This window comes from Cnephaeus nilssonii (assembly GCF_951640355.1).
Source record: "Cnephaeus nilssonii genome assembly, chromosome: 17".
Lineage (NCBI taxonomy): Eukaryota > Metazoa > Chordata > Mammalia > Chiroptera > Vespertilionidae > Cnephaeus > Cnephaeus nilssonii.
In genome coordinates, this window is record NC_137088.1 from 3,747,967 (window position 1) to 3,766,916 (window position 18,950).

The window sequence follows — 18,950 nt, forward strand, 5'->3', positions numbered from 1 at the left end:
CACGGTATATCCTTCCACTTGTTTACGTCTTCCTCTGCTCTCTTTTCAACGTCCTGTGGTTTTCCGAGTGCAGATCTCGTACCTCCTCGGTTAAGTTTATTCCTAGGCATCTTAATTTCGTCGTTGCAATGGTAAATGGGATTTTTTTTTTTTTTTTTTTTTTTAGTTTCTCTTTCTGAGAGTTCATTATTAGTGTATAAAAAAAATGCCATCGATTTCTGGGTACACCTTGGCTTCTTTGTTCTTCTAGTCCCCCCCACCCCCCACCCCCAAGAGGTAGGCTTTATTGCTGATTCCACTGTGAGGACAAAATGAGGAAGTTACAGCCAACGCTCACCCCCAAGGGCCTGGCGGAGCGTGAATCCTCTGAGTGGCTCTTCACCCCCTGCGCTCTGAGGTGGCTTCTGGGGCTCGGGGCGACCCCGCTGACTCAGAAAGCCTCCGAACATGCGGCTGCCGATGCAACTCTGGTTCCAAAACAAACACCCCGGGCCGCAGAAGGAGCTGAAAAGGTGAAAAAGACGGCGCCGGATTCATGAGTCTGGACTTCAGCAGAATCTGACCAGTTCTCAGGAACACTGGGGAACCCCATCGCCGACTATCAATTTTTCACCCAATTTTCTAGAAACAGCTACCGGGCAAGAGGCCCACTCCTGTGTTCTCCCACGTTTCAAAAGACACGTCGAAGGCCTGCGGAGCCAGGCACGCCGCAGGCACTCGAGGAACTGTTGACTCACTGGGTGAAAGGTCACCACGGAAGGACCTGCACCTGCTCGCCGGCCGCGCCGGGCGCCCCCTGTGCCCGCTGCCCTCGGTGGGACCTGAGTCTCGCGCTCACAGCGCCATGCTTTCCTGCTGGGCCTACCTCAGTGGGCGCCCCGAGAGGGAGAATGGGGTGACCCTGCTGTCGTGTTGATGTAATTTTTAAGCCAGTCAAGCAGCGCTGTCCTTGCGCATTGAAATATCGCCCGGTTGACCTCTATGCCCGAAGTGTGTGGGTGAAAGAGGTGGCCCCAAGAACAAAGCCAATTGGGTTGTCTTCCCAGCAGGGGGGATTGCTATGTCTGGGACCAACACTTTTAGGGGGCCCTGGGCCCATGCTGGGGGCTTTCAGGGAACAGAGCAGAGGGGGCAGACTTACAGAAGGCAGGCAGCCAACTGTGGAATTTATCCATCTCCCCGAACGTGGTCGTTCTTGGTAATATTTAGACTCCGATTTGAGTGTGAATTTCCTTTCATAGGCATCATCTTTCCTGATAAAAAATATCACAGTGAGCCGGCCGGTGTGGCTCAGTGGTTGAGCGTCAGCCTCTGAACCAGGCGGCCACAATTCCATTCCTGGGCAGGGCACCTGCCCGGGTTGCAGGCTCGATCCCCAGTGTGGGGCGTGCAGGAGGCAGCCGATCCATGATTCTCTCTCATCACTGATGTTTCTGTGTCTCTCTCCCTCTCCCTCGCTTTCTCTGGAGTCAATAAAAATATGTATTTAAAACAAACAACCAAAAAACAAAACAAAACACCACACAAAATATCACACTGGTAGGTGGAAAAAAACACACGTATATGGCTGTTTTGTGGCAAAACAGACTCACCATAAAAAATGTGTGAATGGTGACATTTGAAAGAGAATTAATTCTATTTCCGAATGCAGGACAAATGCTAGGGCAGCGTGCTTGGTTATGTAAAACAGCCGATTGTCTCCCCACGGAGATAGTCAAGGGTTTCGCTACTCGTTTCAACAATTTAATTGCGAAGGATAAAGAGCCATTTATTGTTTTTATGAGGACGGCTGTAACCAGCCACTTGCCTTGCCAGTCAGTGAAAGTCACCAGGGAATACCAGGCCTGCATTTTGTTGTTTTTTTCTCTGACCTGGAATGCCGCCCGTTAATGAAAATCAGTAGGAAGACAGAGCACAGGCAACATCGCTTCAGAAAATGCTGACCTCGGCCCGCAGCTCCTTAACCCGAAGAGGAAGCTGCCTTTGTTGGTGGCGAGGGGCTTTTGTCTGTGCTGCTCAGACGCAGTACACGCGAACGCTTCCCTTTATGAAAAGCCTCCCGGGTTGAAACCGTACCATGTTAACATGTCTGCTTCCACTGTCATGGTCATTGTCGCTGTAACAATGCTTGTCCTACCCGGCACCGGGTCATTGGAGAGAAAGAAGAAACAGACTTATTTCTGGCCAAAAGGGGCATCATTCTTATTAGCAGTCCTTAAGTTTCTTTCTAACAGGAATGGAGTAACTTATGTGCTGTTTCTGTCTTCCACGTGGTGACATTTTAGTAGTTTCGTTAGGAAGTTAAGTAGAGATAGTGGTGCATTAAGTTAGTGTGACAATGAGGAAAGAGCAGGTTGCTTTTTTGGTATTTCCTGGACGTATCCATGGAGCCAACGCCTAGCTTTGTGGTTCTACCAGAATTATATTTGGGAAATACCAACCCCCTTAGATACAATGTTAAACTAAAAGCGGTAAGTCCCTTAAAGGAGTACCGAACAGAGGTTTTGCTGGCGGAAGGTCCGAGATTGGGTCTGAGTCCCGTTATGTGCCAGCTGTTTGGTCTTTGAGGAATGACCGAGGTAAATAGGATGATGCCTGTGCCCTGCACCCCGGGGGGACGGGGGGGGGGGAGATGGGGGGGAGCAGGAGGGACCGCAGGGGGGGGCTGGTCTGTAAAAGCCGGGCAGCGCACAGCGGGTGGGAGCCACGCGTGTGGTCTGTTCTTTAAGGTGAAGTTCATAAGGAAAATGGCTTCCAAAACTTTGCACAGGAAACACTCAGGATGTGTCATCTACAATCCCCAAAAGACACCGCGCCCCCTCCGGGACGCGTCAAACCAGACGCAGACAGGACGCGCCCGCTCTTCCAACCTCTCCGTCCAAAGGCATTTCTGCTGTGACACTGTTGCAAGCAGGCAGAACCCTATTGGTGTTTTCTCCAGGCCGATACCTGCGTTTTCTTTCTTTTTATTTTTTAAAAAATATATTTGTATTGATTTCAGAGAGGAAGGGAGAGGGAGAAAGAGAGAAACATCAATGAGGAGAGAGAATCATGGATCGGCCGCCTCCTGCACGCCCGACACTGGGCATGGAGCCTGCAACCCGGGCCTGTGCCCTGACCGGGAATTGAACCGTGACCTCCTGGTTCCTAGGTTGACGCTGTGTTTTCAATTCCTCTTATGGCCCACTCCCCCGCGGGTTCACTCGGCCTCCCGGGAGCTCGCGGCACCATGAGTGTCTGCTGGGCCCCTGACGGGCCGGGAACTCCTCTTCCCCTCATCACTGCTGTGTTAGACTGAAGCTTCGGCCACGTCGGCTCATCTTCGATGCTCGCTCAGGAAATTGGTGTTTATTTTCCATCTGATCCCCTGTGCCTGGAGCTTCTCTGTTCAAAGGCCTGCCCTGGTCCCCGCCCCCACCTCCCCTCCCACCCCCACCCCTGCTCCCACAACACCTGTCCTGCTCTGTGTGCCTTGAGCCTTTAGGAATGAACTCGGAAGTCTCTGCGCCTGCTGTGCCCTGACACACCTCTAGGGGGCAGCTCTTAGACTGGACGACAATGACTCTGCATTCTAGCACCTGACCGCGTTCACAGTGCTTGTTAAATGGCCAGATGGCTGCATTGCTCTTTAGAAAGGGGCTGCCGGCTTTTCTTAAAAATGGCCGTGACTGACTCCTCTTCTGTTTCCTGCAGGTTGGATCGCCATGGCGCCCACATTGCTGATTCTTTTGGGGGCCGCCGCCGTCCTGGGAGCCGCCTTACTTCCTGGTGAGAACTGTAAGTGCCACCCATTCCAGCCAGGCCTGTCTCCTAAGACAGGAAGCTCATCGCCAGAGTGCTGGCCTTGTTTTCTGCGAAACGATCCCTCCACTCGGGAATTACACGTGGATTTTTTTTTAAAAAAAGTGGTAGAGTATTTGTCCTCAGGATACAAACGCTTGAAACACGCTGGATCTTGAGAAAGCAGGGTTGGCTGAAACGTAAATTTGAGGCTGCCATGTGGGGGGGTTCGGGCCCCACCAAAGGAAGCCCCGGGAATCAAGCTGGGGAAGGCCTTTCCCTCAAGGGACCGGTTAGGAGACCCCACAACAAAGAATAAGGACCTCCCACTGTGTGTGGCTGGGGAATGTGTGGACCGAGGGGCTGGTGTGAAGTCACGGCCCTATGCCCCCCCCAGTGAGTGTGCCTGAGAGAACTAACTCCCGGTGATCACGCCAGCCGGCGACTTACATCTGCGCTGTCCACGCAGTAGCCACTGGCCATGGTGACCACCGAGCACCTGAAATATGGCTCCTGCAACTAAGGCAATGAAGGTGGTGTTACTTTTTAAAATAATTTCTTTTCTTTTCTTTTGATTTAAGGGAGGAAGGGAGAGGGAGAGAGAGTTAGAAACATCAGTGATGAGAGAGAATCATGGATCGGCTGCCTCCTGCACGTGCCCTACTTGGGATGGAGGCCGCAACCCGGGCCTGTGCCCTGACCGGGAATCGAACCATGACCTCCTGGTTTCTAGGCCGATGCTCAACCCCTGAGCCACGCTGGCTCGGTGGATTTTATTATTTTTAATTCATTTAGATTTAAATAGCCAGATGTGGCCAGTGGTGACCATCATGCCCAGCGTAGTACAGATGGAGCCCTGGGGGTCTGTGTGTGGGTGGGGGGGTGTCATGGAAGGCTGTGAAATACATGCTCAAGGTCAGTGGAAGCATCCTGACGGCACAGTCCATGAGTCAAGTACGTTTCGTAATTGTGGTGCAATATTATCCTAACCTCAGGCAAACCGGAAGGAGTTTGGTTAACACCTTCCCAGGGACACAGGAATAGATCACATGTTCATACCATTCTCAGTGGTGGGATTGTAGGTAACTTTTTTTCTCATCTGTGCTTTCAAAAATCTCTAAAACAAACAGCCATTGATTCTATAATTTAAATAAAAGCTTTTATTTTGAAAGCAAAGTTGGAGAATGGTTTACTAAGGAAAAAACCAAAACCTCCCCCCCTCCCCCAAGAAATAACTACGTAAGTAGTTCTGCTTACGAGTTTGTTTTGACTTTGAATCATAACATGAAATCCATTTCCATCACAGACCAGCACACACGCACACACGTAAGTGCATGTATAACAGAAGGAGGAGGCTCGTGAAACACTGCCTTCCTGTGGTCTGTGATGCACGGAGCAACGCTTGGATGTGTTTTCTGTTGTTTTCTCCCGTGTCACTAAAAAAAATTACTGGCCACAAACCAATGCATTATCCTGGCCCATTAGTGGGTAATGACCCTCGGTGTTAAGACTAGGGTTCTTTTTAAAATATATACACTGAGTGTCCAGATTATGATGATCTCTGAACGCATAATAATCTGGCCACTCAGTGTATATCCTATATAATAAAAGGCTAATATGCAAATTGTCCCCTCGACCAGGAGTTCGACCAGCAGGCAGGCTGGCCAACCGCCCATGTCCCCTTCCCCTGGCCAGGCTGGCCGGACCCCACCCATGCACGAATTCATGCACCGGGCTTCTAATACACACACACACACACACACACACACACACACACACACACACACTGAGTGGCCAGATTATTATGCGTTCAGAGATCATAATAATCTGGCCACTCAGTGTGTGTGTGTGTGTGTGTGTGTGTGTGTGTGTGTGTGTATAAAATTGATTTTGGAGAGGAAGGGAGAGGGAAAGATAGAAACACCAATGATGAGAGAGAATCATGGATTGGCTGCTACCCACACGCCCCCGCCCCCCTCCTATTGGGGATCCAGCCCACAACCTGGGCATGTGCCCTGACTGCAAATTGGACTGTGACCTTCTGGTTCATAGGTCAACGCGCAACCATTGAGCCACACGGGCTGGGCTGAAACTATGTTTCTAATAAATGATGATGTAGTAAAACATGCACAATCCATGAGAGATCTGTAGATGTTATAGGTAAACCCCTGGGCAAAGTAAAACAAAGAGATAACAAAGTCAAAGCGGCTTTTAAGGAGCTTCCCCCAGAGTCACTTGCGTTTTATGCCCCGAGAGCCCTCGTCAGCCACCGCTGAGCACAGGGCCGGTTTTACACCCCCAGAGAGCGCTGCCCGTGGCTCTGAACCCGCGCTTCCTTTGGACCAGGCTCACTGCTCCCACCCGTGAACTTCACCATTCACGCGGTGGGGCTGGCGCAGGTGCTCTTACGCTGGGACCCGAATCCTGACCAGGAGCCCGGGACGGTCAAGCTCGGCTACCGTGTGGAGATCCACGCCCCGGAGGAAGACGAGGTGAGTGGCCAGCCGGCCGGCCCGCCCCGTCAGAGTCATCTCAACCTCCATGGCCCTTTCCTTATCCCAGGAAACGGCCGCTAGACAAAACGGCCGGGGCTCTGCGCCACGTTCCCCTAGAGCCGTGGTCGAGCCGCGGTTTGCCGCTCTGTTGACTAATGAGCTTGCCGACCACTGCCCTAGAGCAGCGTCTCCGGGGGAAGGTCGGGGAGCCAGCCGGGGCCCGCGCAGGCCATGGGGCAGCCCAGGACGTCTGAAGGTTCTTTCTCTTCCAGAAGAACGTTTAGTAACGTCCGAGGCACGGTGGAGTGGACGTCGGTTTTATGTTTTTCTCTAAAATAGCTCACAAGGCGGAAGAGGCTGGCTGAGTAAAACGGTGGGGGGGGGGGGGGGGTGGTGGTTGAGGGTGGATGACCGCACTAAAGGCCAAGTTCAAATCCCGGTTCCTACTTTTGCAACTTAGACCAGACTCTTTTTTTTTTTTTAAAATATATTTTATTGATTTTTTACAGAGAGGAAGAGAGAGGGATAGAGAGTTAGAAACATCGATGATAGACATCGATCAGCTGCCTCCTGCACAACCCCCACTGGGGACGTGCCCGCAACCAAGGTACATGCCCTTGACCGGAATCGAACCCGGGACCCTTCAGTCCGCAGGCCGACGCTCTATCCACTGAGCCAAACCGGTTTCGGCTAGACCAGACTCTTGAGATCTCAGGCCCCAGCCCGGTTCCCTGTGGGTCGTGTTAGAGCACCTGGAACCAGTAGGTGCCCCAAAAAATTACACAGAGGGTGCAACATCGCCGAGCACGCCCACGCTCCGTCGGCATGGGTTCTAGAGACTTCCACGTGAAGAAGGGGCCTCCGGGAGGAGACTGAGGGAGTCGGCGGTCCGAGGGAGCGGGGCCTGTGTGTCTTCTTTCGTTGGTTTTTATAAGAAGAATGTGTTCGTGTGTCTTTGAGGAAACGATTATGATGTTTTCGTTATATGGGTTTTTAAAGCCAGGTATAAATACCAGAATTGGGTAATTTATTCATTTTGTAGAAACCACTTTATGGAGGGACGGTTGCCGTGTAAAAGCTGTCCATATTTAATGGACACAACTTGCTGAGCTCAGGGGTAAGGGTAGACGCGTGGGACTGTGGGTTTTTTAGCGATTGCTTTTGATGTGCCATTGAAGAATGGGAAGAAAATGCCTATTTGGTTAAAATAGTTCACGGGAGGCCATTTCCCTTTTACGCATCAGGACCCCTGGGTGTTTTACTTTTAGTACGAAACCAAGAACACGGAGAGCACACGGATGGCGCCCCTTCACCGGGGCTTCTCGGCCAGCGTGCGGACGGTCCCCTGGGAAAAGCCCTCCCTCCCGGCGAGCGGCTGGGTGTCCGCCGAGCTCCCAGCGCCCCCAGGTGAGGCCCCGAAGCCCAGGTGCCCGCGTGGACTCTGTCGGTGTGGGGCAGCCGGACCGAACAGCTCACGTTTCCCGGGTCCCAGGAGCCCCGCCCAGCCCCCTTCCGCACCAGTCACACCCCATCCGAGGCTTCACCCCAGCAAGGTAGCCCTTTGCAAACAGTAGGTTCTATACCAGGGGTCCTCAAACTTTTTAAACAGGGGGCCAGTTCACTGTCCCTCAGACCGTTGGAGGGCCGGACTATAGTTAAAAAAAACTGAACAAATTCCTATGCACACTGCACATATCTTATTTTGAAGTAAAAAAACAAAACGGCAAAAACACCCGCATGTGGCCCGCGGGCCGTAGTTTGAGGACGCCTGCTCTATACTACGTGGGGACAATCCCTTTTTCTTTCCCGCCTCACCTCTGTCTTTCCCATTGGTAGTGGGAGGGAGGGAGGGAGGAGAGAGGGAGAGAAACGTGTGGGAGAGACAGATTCAGGGATGGGCTGCCTCCTGCCTGTGCCCCGACGGGCGCCAGGGGTGGAACCTGCAACCCGAGTTTGTGCCCTCAACCGGGAATCAAACCCGCCACCCTTTGGGCTGGGGGCTCTAACCACTGAGCAAACTGGCCAGGGTGACAATCCCTTTAGGAAGACGGATGAGCTGCTCCCAACCCCGGTGGTTTCCGGGGAAGCACAGGACTCGGGAGCTGTCCCCACCACGTCTCGCTCTTTTCATTTGCCACTGTCCAGGGGCTCCGGGGACCTCCGCGGTGAACCTGACCTGCTCCACACACACCATGGCGAGTAACGGGACGCGCGCCCGGCCCTACCACGTCTCCCTGCGCTGCGCCTGGCTGCGGGGCGCGGAGGCCCCCGAGGACACGCAGTACCTCCTCCGCTACAGGTGGGCGGCGTTGTCCCTGTGCCCAGGCCGCCCCCTCCGGCCTCCACTCACGCGTGTCGCGGTGCAGGTACGGCGCGCAGACCGAGGAGTGCCGCCGGTACAGCCAGGACGCGCGGCGGAGGAACGTGGCCTGCTGGTTCCCACGGACGGTCATCGACGGCAAAGGGCGGGACTGGCTGGCCGTGCAGGTCAGCGGCTCCAGCGCCCGCGCCGCCATCCGGCCATACGACGGGCTGTTCGGTCTTCACGCGATCGGTGAGCCGGACACAGACCGAGGCGCCGCCTGGGAGGGGCGGTCAACACCCCTTCGTTCGACCCCTTTTCTTCTTCTTCTTCTTTTGTTTTGTTTGTTAATCTTCACCCAACAATATTTTTCCCATTGAATTTTAGAGAGAGTGGGAGGAAGGGGTTAAGAGAGAAAGAGAGAAACATCAATGTGAGAGAGACACATTGATTGGTTGCCTCCTAACCCTAACCCCATGGTTGGCAAACTGCGGCTCGCGAGCCACATGCGGCTCTTTGGCCCCTTGAGTGTGGCTCTTCCACAAAATGCCACCGCCTGGGCGAGTCTATTTTGAAGAAGTGGCGTTAGAAGAAGTTTAAGTTTAAAAAATTTGGCTCTCAAAAGAAATTTCCATCGTTGTACTGCTGATATTTGGCTCTGTTGACTAATGAGTTTGCTGACCACTGCCCTAACCCTAACCCTCCTGCACACATCCAACCAGGCCAGGGACTGGACCTGCAACCCAGGTGCATGACCTTGACCAGAAATCGAACCCAAGACCCTTCGGTCCATGGGCCGATGCTCTAACCACTGAGCAACACCAGCTGGGGCTTGACTCCTTTTCTGATGCCCCGGGGCCAAGGCTTCTCAGCCTCCGCACCCCTGACATGTTTGGCCGGATGGCGGCTGGTCCATGATTCTCTCTCATCATTGATGTTTCTGTCTCTCGTTAGGGAACTCCCTTCCTCTCTGAAATCAATCAATTTTAAAAAATAACAAAACTTAAAAAAAAGGGGGGGGGTGGTGGTCTTGCCATGAGGGGAAGAGGGAAGAGACTACCAGTCAGTGCCGCTCGGAGGAGGAGCCCTGGATCCCTCTTGGGGTGCAGGGGTTTCCACGGAGGGCTCTCGTCCTCAGTGACTAGCCAGGGGTCACCCGGGGCCACGAGGCCTGTGGCCTGGAGGTCAGTGCTGGATGCGTCAGCCCCGCTCACGGCCCTCTCCTTCTCTGACCCAGATCACGTCAACCCTCCGGGGAATGTCACGGCCGAGGTCCAGGGGAGCCGCCTGCACATCCACTGGGAGAAGCCCGTGTCCGCCTTCCCGGGCCATTGCTTTGATTACGAAGTGAGAATCCACAACGCAAGGAAGGGCTACTTCCAGGTAATTCCGCGACTATTCCAACATGTGTAAAAGGTGTCTGCCGGGGTTCTTGTCCCAGCATTAAGAGGGGTTCTGCCATTTGGAGAAAGGCTGTGCGTAGATGAAGGAGGAGTCCAGTGACGAAAGAGAGTTTTGAAAGGCACTGGGGGTCAGAGGAGCTTCAGCTAAAGGAGCTACAGACTTCTCTCCTTGTCTCAGTACCCCTGCTTTTTATTAACACAATTTGTCCTAAGGCCGTGGTCGGCAAACTGCGGCTCGCGAGTCACATGCAGCTCTTCGGCCCCTTGAGTGTGGCTCTTCCACAAAATACCACGGCCTGGGCGAGTCTCTTTTGAAGAAGTGGCGTTAGAAGGAGTTTAAGTTTAAAAAATTTGGCTCTCAAGAGAAATCTCAATCGTTGTACTGTTGATATTTGGCTCTGTTGATTGATGAGTTTGCCGACCACTGTCCTAAGGCAAGGTGGAGATAATACACTTCAGAGGGTAAGGTACAGAAGCACTGTCAGATTGGGGAACAGCGTATAGCTGTTCAGGTGTTTGGCCAACAGGAGGCAATAACATGTAGATTGAGATGCCCCGAGCTGTCTGGCAGCAAGCAATCATCCTATTCAGGTTGGGGGGAAGTGCCTATTAGCCGTTCCAACAGGTAATTACATATGTGACTCAGCCCTTGTTGAGCCCCCAAGTTTCATCAACCTTTTGATGAAACTCTTGTAATTATGAGATGCTGGAATTGGCTCCCAGCAGGTCACTCCATCAAACCCAATGATCCAGGAGTTAGAGGTTAGTATTCCTGTTACAGAGGAGGAAACTGAGGCTCAGGGGGTCAAAAACTGCCCTGCGGGTCACTGGAGGGAGAGCTAGGATTCAGCCTGCCCCTGAAGTCTCCGCTCTTTCTACTTCCCTGACACCCCCCTCACCCCCAGTTGTACATCAGGGATCAGCAAACTTTTTGGCAAAGGACCAGTTACTGTCGCTTTGCAAGTCCCACGGTCTGGCGGCCGCTCCTCAGCGTCTTGTGTAGGACAAACGCCGCCGTCGGTGGTACAGACGCCAACGGGCGCAGCGTGTGCCAGTGACACTTCACTAGTGGATCCCGGAATTCCAGTTTCATGCACTTGGCATGTGTCATGGACTGCTATTCTTTCGGTAGTTTTCAACCATTTAAAGGTACAGAACGCATTCTTAGTTCGCAGGCCCTGCAGGAGCAGGCAGCGGGCCACAGGGGCCAGCGACTGTCCTTGGCTGATGCTACCGAGGCCGGAAAGCAAGGGAGCACGGAGCGAGGAGGGACGCGGGGAGGGACGGAGCATGGTGCTGTCAGCCACTCGGGTCCCTCAGCCTGGGGACTCCGTCGGGACCCGGATGGGCCACCTTGAGCTGACACGCGCCCGTTTTATTTGTTTGGGCTACAAGAGAGCTTCCCCCAGCAGGGTGACTGCCCGCCGTCCCGTCCACCCCGACGCAGCCTGACACGAACTCACCAATGCGTGTCCTGTTGACGCAGGGTGGCTCACTGGGCAGCGAGTCCCGTTACGCATAGATGACCACTCGCCCTGATCACTGGCATTACCGAACTCCGTGTCTAGAGCGTTACTAGAACACCAATTTTTTCTTTCCCGTGTAGACAGAAAAAACGACGGCCAATGAGTTCACCACAACAGTTAACGACATTTCTAAGTACTGCGTCGAAGTGAGAGCCACGGTGAGCTCCGTGTGCAGAGAGCCAGGGCTCTGGGGCGAGTGGAGTCCAGCGATTTCCGTGGGTGAGTAGCGTGCATTTGACTACTTATTTGTTTTACTATTTTTGTTTAAAAAACGTTCTAATTGATTTTAGAGAGAAAGGGAGTGGGAGAGAGAGAAATATCTATCAGCTGCCTCCTGCTCGCCTCCAGCTGGGGATCAAGCCCAGGAGCCGGGCATGTGCACTGACCAGGCATCAAAGGTGCCCAGGATGGCGCCCAACCCACTGAGCCACACGGGCCAGGGCCGTTGCATTTCCTTTCAAGCCAGCAAGCTTATTCCTGGTTGAAGCAGAGAATCCCGGCCCACGCTCTGACTGCTGAGCCGCACAGGCCAGGGCAGGAGCACGTGTATCTTTTGAAAAACAGAATTAGCAGTTTCACGTTATCAGTCCTCCCATCGCCTGGCCTTCCTCAACGGGCTCCTAGGCCTTATCGGCCCGGCTCACTTCCCGCTTTCTACGTCTTTCTGTTTTCTGAACTTGCTCAACTTCTGCATTCTGCTGGCCCCGATGTCCTCGCTGCCTCCGGGGCACGCCCCTTTCCCGACCCGGGAAGCCCTTCCCTCTCTGAGGCCCACCCTCTCGCCCCAGAGAAACGCAGATGCCATGCGGGAAGCCAGTGGCGGTGGAGAAGGGACTTCATGGCCCCCGCCCTTCCCGTGGGAAGGAGAGGGTGGTGAGCGCCCCCCTGTGTCCACTTGCGCTTATTCCCGCCCCCGCGTCCCGGGTCAGGCTCAGTCACTGGAGTCCTGCTCCTCCGGACCAGGTCACCCCCAGTCCCAGGCTGTGCCCCTCAAACAGGGCTTGGCCCTGACCCTCGCTCGGAGGCCAGGATCTATGCGATGCCTCACAGGTGCCAGTGAAGATGCATTTCAGGGGATTCAGGGTCGAGGTGCGTGGCGCGTGGTCCCGGGCAGCACACCCGTGGGCAGGGTGTTCAGGTGGCTCCGCAGCGGTCAGCTCCGCGGGGCAGAGGATGGGAGGCCCGTGTATGCACGTCAGGACGCAGGGATGGTCCCGCCCCTCACCCGCCCTGGGGGGACTTGATGGGGCGCTGCTGGGAGAGCTCCCCTCTGCCCCTGCTTCTCCCCTGCAGGCCTTCCTGCACAGCACCCAGGGGCCCCAGCCCCCCAGAACTTTCTTCCCCGTAAGGCAGGGGTGGGGAGCCTTTTTTCTGCCAAGGCCCACGTGAATAATTATAACATCATTCATGGGCCAAACAAATGATCCACTCAAACATTGGGCCCTAGCCGGGTTGGCTCCATGGATAGAACGTCGCCCACGGACTGAAGGGTCCCGGGTTCGATCCTGGTCAAAGGCTTGTACCTCGGTTGCAAGCTCAATCACTGACCGTGCTGGAGGCAACCAATCAGTCTGTCTCTCTCACATCGATGTTTCTCTCTCTCTCTCTCCCCCGCCACTCCACTCTCTCTAAAAATCAATGGAAAAATATCCTCGGGTGAGGATGAACAAAAGTAAATTAATAAAATGTATTCTAGGTAGTAGTCTTTAAAAAAAAATTAGCCTGCTAGATTTGGTCAAACATTTCATTAACTCACCCCTAATGCCATGGCAGGGCCAGACCCAGTGATTTTATAGGTGTTATACGCCCTCGGGCCAGCCGTTCCCCACCCCTGCTCAGGGCTACGGGCCTGCTGAAGCAGCTAAAGGCTGCGGTCAGCCTGGGGAAGGGAGCACCAGGGCCTAGGGGGTAAGCCTGGCCTGCCCCTTGCTGGGAGGTGACCTTGAGCCGGGAATCCAGCGTCCACGGCCTGCTTTGCCCAGTGGGGCGAAGTGGGCATCGGGACAGAAGGAGTCAGTATTTATCAAGTACTCAGCTGTTAGGACTGTGGTTATCATCAAGCAAGCACATTGTGTCAAACGGGCCTCTGAGAGTTCTCCCTCTGAACTCTGAGACCACAGAACCCCAGAACAGGCGAGGCTGGGCCCAGAGGGAGGGCCCCCGAGGCAGAGCTGGGACCAGGCCTGGGACTGGGTGGGGTGCAGGCCTCTGTCTTCTCCCTCTCGGCTGCCCCGTCTTATCCCACTGCACACCCCATGCTCCCCCCCCACACCCTCTTCTCTGGGTTATAAAACAATAGAATTTTCACGAGTTGACTCATTCTCAAGGTTGAATGGCCAGATGTCAGAAACGATGGAGGCGCCAGTCCCCAGAAACCGCGGCTGGGCCACGTCTGAAAAGCACTGGAATGGGGGAGCCTGGGGGCCCGGACCACGAGGAGACTTCCTCTTTGCCAGCTCACCTCTGCAGGCCGCACAGCCCCGCCTACCCGTTTCCTGAAAAGAAACCTCTTTGAGTTTCTCCTTGAGTCAGAAAATTCACCTTCTAGGGAAACACTTGTTCTTAAGAAATTCTCCGAGGCCAGAGACTCCAGAATTCAAATTCATACCTCTCAGGGGCGGCCCAGCTTTTACTACGGCCTTCAAATGCCAGCCATCGCCAGCGGAGAGACCCCCGTCGGGGCGTCCGCCTCGAGCTATTGTCTGAGTGAGAGGAAATGGGCCTTTCAGTCACTTCTTCTATAACTGGTGTCACTATTCTGCATGGATGACTAGCTGAGCAGCAGGTAACCCAGTCGTCTCCGTGTGGCTTGAGTTCGGGAAGCTCTGGCCCTCAGTTTACCCCCAGGTGTGTGTCCTGGGAGGTGAAGCCGACCTTGACCTGTTCTCTGGGTGGGCTCAGCGCTCAGCACCGGGACCTGCAGCAGCCAGGCCGGGGAGCGGCCAGCTGCCCACCACGCCCTCCCTGGTACCTCGCCGGCTCCAAGCTCTTTATTCATCAGGGAAATAAAATCAGTTGTCTCTATACTTTTGCTAATGCAGCGAGAATCTTCACTTATCAAAGCGAGAGCTGCGTGAACAGCTAGAGGGTGGTTTAACGGAAGGGTTTGCGTCGCCCGTCGGCACGGTCAGAAGGAACCGGTGCTTTATCAGGCCCAGGCACGCCAGGCCTCGGGTGTTGCGCCACGCGGGACGGAGTGGGCCGAGTGTGGGACCCTGATAGAGGTTACATCGCGGCTCCTTCCTTCTGCAGGACCTGAGCTTGACCTGTCTGTCTGACCCAGTTGCAGGCGGTAGAACGTTCTAGATTGTGTGTGTGTGTGTGCGTCTGGAGTTCACAGAGTCAATGACCTCACATTTTTCTGGGATGCATTTCTAGTGCCTTAAAGAGTCACCCCCCCTCCAAGTTGTCCTCAAAGCCAGTAGAAGAATCTGTTTAGATTCTTCCAAACAAACGAGAAGCAACTTTAACGAGAGTCAGGTGGAATGTAGCGACCGTCGCCCCTCCCTCCGCTTCCTGGCTGGGACGTGGGGGACGGGAACAGGCCTCTGAGGATAAGACCGTATCGCACTCACAGCAGCAGAGCCTGACACCCTTCTTTCATTTTAAAAATGTATTTTTATTGATCTCAGAGAGGGAGAGGGAGGGAGAGATAGAAACATCGATGGTGAGAGAGAATCATGGATCGGCTGCCTCCTGCAGGCCCCACACTGGGGATCGAGCCCGCCACGCAGGCATGTGCCCTGACCGGGAATCGAGCCCTGACCTCCTGGTTCACAGCGCACACCATTCTTGCTCACCACGAGTGTCATTCCGTGTTACTGCCTCTAAAAGTTCAATTTCCAACTTTGTAAAGCATTTTGGTGGTGATGCGATTCGGCTCCATTGTAGCTTTTCCATCTAAAACCTTATTACTCCACCCTGGCCGGCGTGGCTCAGTGATCAGAGCATCAGCCCCACACCGAAGGGTCGCAGGTTCGATTCCCAGGCAAGGGCACGTGCCTGGTTGCGGGTTCCTTCCCTGCCCCGGTCGGGGCGCAGGCAGGAGGCGACCAGTGAAAGTATCTCTCTCTCACATGGATGTTTCTCTCTGTCCTCCTCCCCACCCCGTCTTTCTCTCCCTTCCACTCTCTCTAAAAAGCAGTGGAAAAAAACCCTCAGGTGAACATCGACAACAGGTAAATAAATAAATAAAACCTTACTGCCCCCCTAAAGCAGATGCGCTGCAGGTGGCATCGTGGGTAAACGTACGCCACAGATGCCTGCTGGGTAAATGATGCTTCGAGGTGACAGGGGGCGACCCTGCGCGCAGTTCCTGTCGCCCTCCTGTCCGCTCTTAGGGTGACGTGCCCCCTCCCCCCTGTGAAGGCGGGCTCCAGCGGCCCCCAGCGCCTGCGACTCCACGCCCCGCCTCCCGATGGCCCCGCCGCCCCCCTCTCTGCTCTGTCACCAATCCCAGCTCCGGCTCCTTCTTTCCGTTTCCACCAGGAGGCGAGGCGCGGAAGCCCTGGACCGAGTGGTACCCGATCACGCTGGTGGCGGCCGTGTGCCTGGCCTTCGTCGCCTCCCTCGCCTGCAGGACGTAGGTCTGCGCGTCGGTGCCCCCCCGGGCTGAGGTGGCCTGTTCACCCTCCCGCTGAATCCGCTGGGGCTCTCGTTAGGGGGGTGGTTATGGGGGGGGGGGGGAGGGTATGGCTCAGCCGTGTCATCGGGACAACCGTTTGGAGATGAGAGTGAGGCAAATCGGAGGCTGAGAAACAGCAGCCGGTGACGCGCAGACGGGGCCCGGCACAGCACGGCCTGCAGCCTGGACACCCCCCTCCCTTTTTAAATCTCTTTTTATTGACTGCAGGGAGGAAGGGGAGGGAGAGAGATGGAAACATCGATGATGAGAGAGAGTCATGGATCGGCTGCCTCCTACACGCCCACTCTGGGGATGGAGCCCGCAGTCCATGCCCTGACCGGGAATCGAACCGTGACCTCCTGGTTCATAGGTCGATGCTGGACCACTGGCCGGGCGCCATTCTGTGTTCATTGGGTGATGCGGAAGCCACCAGGGGCCTGCAGCCCCCCCAAGGGCTCTGACCATTACGGCCACGTGGCTGTTGGGGGGTCTGGGCTGACAGATTTGAAGACACCGAGCAGCAGGCCCTGCAGTCACGGAGGTTGGAGTGCAGGCGACCCTGCAGGGCCTCATCCCCCCTCGCTCTGTTTGCAGATGTCACGCGTGGACCAAGCTGTTTCCGCCCGTCCCAGCACCCAAAAGCCACATTCAAGATTTCGCGGCCACCGTGAACTACGAGGTACGTGGAAGGTCCTCTCGCCGTGCCCCACCTGCCAGGGTCGGTCCCCAGGGGTCCCCACATGGAAGGCGGGTCTCCCCCAGGAGCCCGGCCCTGTGGCTGCAGGCGTCCCGCTTGGCTGACGGCTTTGCTCTGAACGTTCCTTCCCGTCCTTGACGATGACCAGAAAGGCCCTGCTCAGTCCTGCGTCCCCCCCAGCCACACGGGGGTCCGAGTTTCCCATCCGCCGCCTCTGGCGACCCTGGGCAAGGCCTGCGGCCCCAGGCGCCCGGCTTTGGCGGCTGCGGAGGAAGAGGCATGGGGAGAGGGCCAGGGCCCGCAGAGCTCTCCCGTAAGGACCCGGGTTCTGCCGGGGTGTCCTCACGGGTCCGGGTTCTCGGAGGAACTTTCCCCAGTTCCCCGGCGCCAACTCCCAGAGGGAAGGCGACTGATTCTCCCACGCGGCGTGTTCTAGGCCCCAGTCACCCTCAGGGCACAGGCTCGGCACCGCGCACGGGCTTATGGCTCTCGATGGTTCCAGCATCATTTTGGCTCGTGGGGGGTGGGGGGGAGCACTTTCCCCAGGGAATCATCTTGACATCTTTGTTGAAAGGTCGCTGTTCAGCCCCGGCCAGTGCTGCTCAGCAGTTAGAGCACCGGCCTGTGCAGCTAAGGTTGCAGGTTCAATTCTTGGTCAAGGACATGCACCTGGGTTGCAGAGCTAGAGAGACAGAGACAGAGAGAGCGAGAGGGAGAGAGGGAGAGAGGCAGACAGAGAGAGAGAGAGAGAGAGAGAGAGAGAGAAAGAGGGAGAGAGAGAGGCAGAGGGAGAGAGGTAGACACAGAGAGAGAGGCAGAGCAGGCAGAATTGGGAAAAGCCAGTACAGCCTCCTGCTGTCCGCCCTGCTGCCCGGCCGTGCCCCTGGGAGGCCGTGGGAGCCACGGACAGCTGAGCACAGCTGGGCCACAGCTGGCAGCGCCTCAGCCTCCATCTCCAAAGGCCAGGCTTGTCCAACCACTTTTGGGACCTCGGCTGCCAGGACCGCAGGGGGCCCATCAGGGCCCTTGGCAGCGAGGGTTTGGCAAAGGCCCGGGAAGCACTGGGCTGTGTGTGTGCGTGTGTGTGTGTGTGTGTGTGTGTGTGTGTGCGTGCGTGTGTGTGTGTGTGTGTGTGTGTGTGCGTGTGTGTGTGTGTGTGTGTGTGTGTGTGTGCGTGTGTGTGTGTGTGTGTGTGTGTGTGTGTGTGCGTGTGTGTGTGTGTGTGTGTGTGTGTGTGGGGGGGGGGGGGGTCTATCCTGGGTATTTTCTCTCTCTTTTCTACTTGATTTGCCACGTTGTCCTCACTGAACATTTACTGCTTTTAGAAGCAAAACAGGCTGTGCCCCACGTGTCCCGAGGCCGGAGGAGAGCTGAGAGGGCTTTGTTTTGCAGAAATCGGGGTCGCGGGAGACCGAGAGCGAAGTCATCAGCTACGTGGAGGAGCCCGGGCTCGAGGGCCTGGAGGACTTGGTGTTCTGACGGGCGCTGGCCACCGGCTCCGCACGCGCCCGGCCGGCCGGGCAGGGCGAGGACTGCTTCCGGCTCAGAGGCTGCGGGTGAAGCGGCTGTCACTGCGGCGGGCGGGCGCCCGGGGATGCTCCTCTTCCTCTGCGAGTCCCACACAGCGCTGGCCCCGAGGGCGGAGAGGTGCTGTGGGCCGCTCCGTGCACAGAGCTGGACGCGGGCGGCACGTGGCCGAGGCCACGGTGATGTCGGGGGAGGAGGCGGCGTTCGTAAGACTGCGACAGGACAGGAGTCGCAGGGGCCACGTGGGCCTGGCCATCTGGCCTCCACAGCCCGGCTCTCTCTGCTGACGTCGTGGCTCAGCGTGATGCGTACATGGCTGAGAGGAGCTGGGCTTTGGGAGAAAGTTCACGATTTTTTGTTTTTTAAAAAATATATTTTTATTGATTTTAGTGAGGAAGGGAGTGAGAGAAACATCCATGATGAGAGAGAAGCACGGATGGGCTGCCTCCTGCACGCCCCACACTGGGGATCCAGCCCACAACCCAGGCATGTGCCATGACCGGGAATTGAACCCTGACCTCCTGGTTCATAGGTCAATGCTCAACCACTGAGCCACGCCAGCTGGGCAGAAAGCGGCACGTTTTGAGTGGCCACTG

At 55.7% G+C, this 18,950-nt stretch overlaps 1 protein-coding gene across 1 annotated transcript; it reads left to right on the forward strand.

Moving 5' to 3' along the window:
* Positions 1 to 3,612: 3,612 nt before the first annotated feature.
* IL5RA (interleukin 5 receptor subunit alpha) lies at positions 3,613 to 18,306 on the forward strand (the record flags this gene model as incomplete). The annotated part of the gene is given in 11 exon segments (XM_079795567.1): positions 3,613 to 3,666; positions 3,669 to 3,777; positions 6,127 to 6,272; positions 7,544 to 7,682; positions 8,421 to 8,574; positions 8,642 to 8,829; positions 9,815 to 9,960; positions 11,587 to 11,725; positions 15,995 to 16,088; positions 16,725 to 16,809; positions 18,220 to 18,306. Coding segments are annotated over 11 exon segments (1,341 nt in total).
* Between the last annotated feature and the right edge of the window lie 644 nt (positions 18,307 to 18,950).